At 58.0% G+C, this 3,556-nt stretch overlaps 1 protein-coding gene across 1 annotated transcript in view; it reads right to left on the reverse strand.

Annotated features, from left to right (window-relative positions):
* Positions 1–731: 731 nt before the first annotated feature.
* LOC106815501 (tubby-related protein 4-like) overlaps positions 732–3,556 on the reverse strand; it is a 35,590-nt gene continuing 32,765 nt past the window's right edge. The window contains exon 3 of the mRNA XM_014819965.1: positions 732–1,501. Coding sequence (XP_014675451.1) covers positions 1,385–1,501 — 117 coding nt within the window. The 3' untranslated portion in view covers positions 732–1,384. The remainder of the gene's footprint in view (positions 1,502–3,556) is intronic.

Raw genomic sequence — 3,556 nt, forward strand, 5'->3', positions numbered from 1 at the left:
CCCTCCTCTCTCCACCCTCTCTCTCTCTCCCCTCTCTCTCTCCCCTCCTCTCTCCACCCTCTCTCTCTCTCCCCTCTCTCTCTCCCCTCCTCTCTCCACCCCCTCTCTCTCTCTCTCCTTGAGATTATTTTCCTCTGCCGTCATCGATCATCACTCAACATCAGCTATGCTTCCCCGCCACGCTCCCTCACACCGTCTGTGGCTGTTGTCACGGTAACACTGACTTCATTGAGTACACCTCCCACCCCCTTACACACCTAGCTATACAACCCCACCCCTTCCCGCCCCCAGTCCCCAGACCCAAATGCTAGAGCGCGTGCTGCGGCAAGGACGACGCACCGTTACTGCGACGATGACTCACCGTTACCACGATGACGAAGTAGCGCCGCAGACAACACGGCCACGTGACAGTTCGGCGATCGGTGGAAGCGGCGGCACACCGGGAACACAAGACCATCCCGTTGCACGCGCGCAAAAACCGGAGGCGCCGTGGGCGACGCAAGGGGGCGCTGGCAGTCGGCCAATCGTTCTCTGTTCGTACGGACGGCGGCACCGCGCGAACCGAGACCACGCCTTCTCGTATACCGCGCGTTACGACACCACACACAAGCAAACATGACTACAAATAAATTAATTCACGCGCCCCGCGCGGCGGGGACGCCGGCGATAGTCACCCGAGCGCCGCGCGCATGTCGTAGAGGGCAGCACTCGTATGTCCGCGCCGCGTCGCGTGACGGCCCCGGTCTTCGGTGCACGCCGGTTTCGATGACGTCATCGCACAGAGCGTGCACGAGATTCGATAACGTCATCGTGCGGAGCGTGCACGAGGTTCAATGACGTCATCGCGTGGAGGGTGCACGAGGTTTGATGACGTCATCGCGTGGAGCGTGCACGAGATTCGATGATGTCATAGCGTGAAGCGTGCACGAGGTTCGATAACGTCATCGCGCGGAGCGTGCACGAGGTTTGATGATGTCATCGCGAGGAGCGTGCACGAGTTTCTATGATGTCACCCCACCGAGCGTGCACGAGGTTGGACGTTGCCGTAGGCGCCCATGCAGTTGCCTACCGTCCGCGGCGGCAATCGCCACCGGCCAGTGGTGCCACCTTGTGGTCACGGCTGGTGACGTAGGGCGCCGCCTGACCACACTGTTTCTATACATTGCCCTGCAGGTGGCGCTACTCATCAAGCCGCAATGCGAGGGACAGAGAGTGACAGCGAGGGCCCGCTGCCACCAGGTGCCACTGCTACTTGAGTTGCCACGTGATGTTGGCAACAACAACAGTGTGCACACTGTCGCCAGCAGGTGGCGCTGCTACTTGAGTCGCCGCACGATGTTAACGACGACACCAGCCTGCACGCTGCCGCCACCAGGTCGCACTGCTACTTGAGTCGCTGCGTGACGTTGGCTAGGGCGACGGCGAAGGCCTGGGCTGCAGTGAACGGATGCTGGAAGTCGAGCGTGTATGCGTTGCCGTCGATACGACCAAACTGCATCACCTGCAACCATGACAATGCGAACGTCACCGACACACCAGGGGGCATCGCGGTCGCGATAATGGGTCAACATGAGTATATATATATACATAGAGAGAGAGAGAGGAGAGAGAGACATAAAGAATAAAGACGTTAGAGAGAGAAGAGAGAGAGGAGAGAGAGAGAGAGAGAGGATAGAAGATAGAGAGGCTTAGAGAGAGAGAGGATAGAGCAGAGATAGAGATAAGATAAGGACGAGAGAGAGAGAGGGAGTGGAGAGAGAGAGAGAAGGAGAGAGAGAGAGGTAGAGAGAAGAGAAGGGGAAGAAAGGGAGATGAGGAAGAGAACGAGAGAGAGATGAAAAACAAAGAGAAAAGATAGAAGGAGGTAGAACAGAAAGCACCAGCAGACTATAGCAAAAGACAGAAACAGAACCTCACGAGATCGAACGCACGGCCGGACCGCAATCAAAAAACAAGCCTTCATCTCCAACGTCCCCATTCTCCCGCTACCCATCCCACAACGCCTACCTCTTGTCGCTCACCGCCGCCAGGTGGCGCCACCTGCCGCTCACCTGGCTTCTTGCCTGTCGACTGCGACCTGAAAGTTTCTTCTGCCGACTCCTGGCAGTGACACGGCCGCCGAAGTCGAGCTGGTACACCTGGGTGCGCTTCGTTCCACAGCGCCGCCTGTTACGCATGACAACTCGCCGGCGCCGCGAGGACGCGTTGCCACCTGCTGAGAGGATCTGCCAACCGGCAGCGGAAAGCAGGCGTCGGTTCGCCGCTCCCTTCTGCAGCCCTGCACGAGAAGACGAGGGGGGGGGAGAGTTGTCGGTGACTCGTGGGAGTAGATTGCATGGAAAGCTGAGCATCATCATCATCATCATCAATCATCATCATCATCCATTCTATATCAGAGTGCAGCGTAAGCCGCAGCATCAGTAGCAGACAGTACGCAGCAGATCAGTAGCATCAAGTAGCGCCTAGGAGCAGCAGCAGACAGTAGTCGAGGCCAGCTAAATAAGTAAGTAGTAGTATAGTAGCAGTGTAGCAGCATAGCAGCAGTAGCCAGCAGTAGCCCGCGCAGCAGCAGTAGCAGCAGTCAGGCAACAAAACACAGAGCAGCAGCTAGTAGTAGCAGCCAGCAGTCATAGCGAGCAGTACAGCAGAGCATCACAAAGCAGCAGCAGGCAGCAAACAATAGCAGCCAGCACGATCGCAGTATCAGCGCTGATAGCAGCAAATAGAGTAGCAGCAGCAGAAGGGAGGCAGTAGCAGTACCATTAGCAGCAAGCACCACCACCACCAAGCAGCAGCCAGCAGCCACACACCCACCACCGAGCAGCAGCAGCAGCAGACATACCACCACACAGCAGCAGCAGGCAGCGCAGTAGCAGAGCAGCACCACCACCACCCAGTACCCCAACCAGCAGCAGCATCAGCAGTAAGCAGCATTGCAGCAGCATTACCACCACCACCAGCAGCAGCAGCAGGCCAGTAGCCAGAAGCGCAGCACCACCACCACCACCGAGTAGACCGACCAGCCAGCAGCATGTCAGACGTAGCAGCAGCAGCACAGCGGCAGCAGCGCAGTAGTAGCAGTAGCGTACCAGCAGAAGGCAAGCAGCAGTGAGAGCAGCAGCAGCGAGCAGTAAGTACGCGGCAGTAGCACGTACACACCAGCAGACAGTCGTGAGCAGTGCAGTCACACCAGCAGCAGCGCCAGCCACCACCAACCCGCAGGCATGTACAGTACCACCACACCAGCAGCCCAGCACGCAGATCATGCATCATGCCAGCAGCGAGCAGCACTTACACCACACCAGCAGCAGCAGGCAGCAGAGCAGCTAGCAGAAGCAGCAGCACCACCCACAGCACCACCACCAGCAGCAGCATCCGCAGTGCAGCTAGCAGCAGCAGCAGCATAGCAGCAGCAGCCAGTAGTAGTCAGCAGCCAGCAGCCACCAAGCAGTAGCTAGCAGTCAGCTAGGTACTCAGCTACGTACGTAGCAAGCAGCAGTAGTTAGAGGTAGCGTCAACAGCAGCACAGCAGAATAGCAGCTAGCCATCATAATCC

The sequence above is a fragment of the Priapulus caudatus genome, unplaced genomic scaffold (assembly GCF_000485595.1).
Source record: "Priapulus caudatus unplaced genomic scaffold, Priapulus_caudatus-5.0.1 Scaffold1131, whole genome shotgun sequence".
Classification (NCBI taxonomy): Eukaryota; Metazoa; Priapulida; class Priapulimorpha; order Priapulimorphida; family Priapulidae; genus Priapulus; species Priapulus caudatus.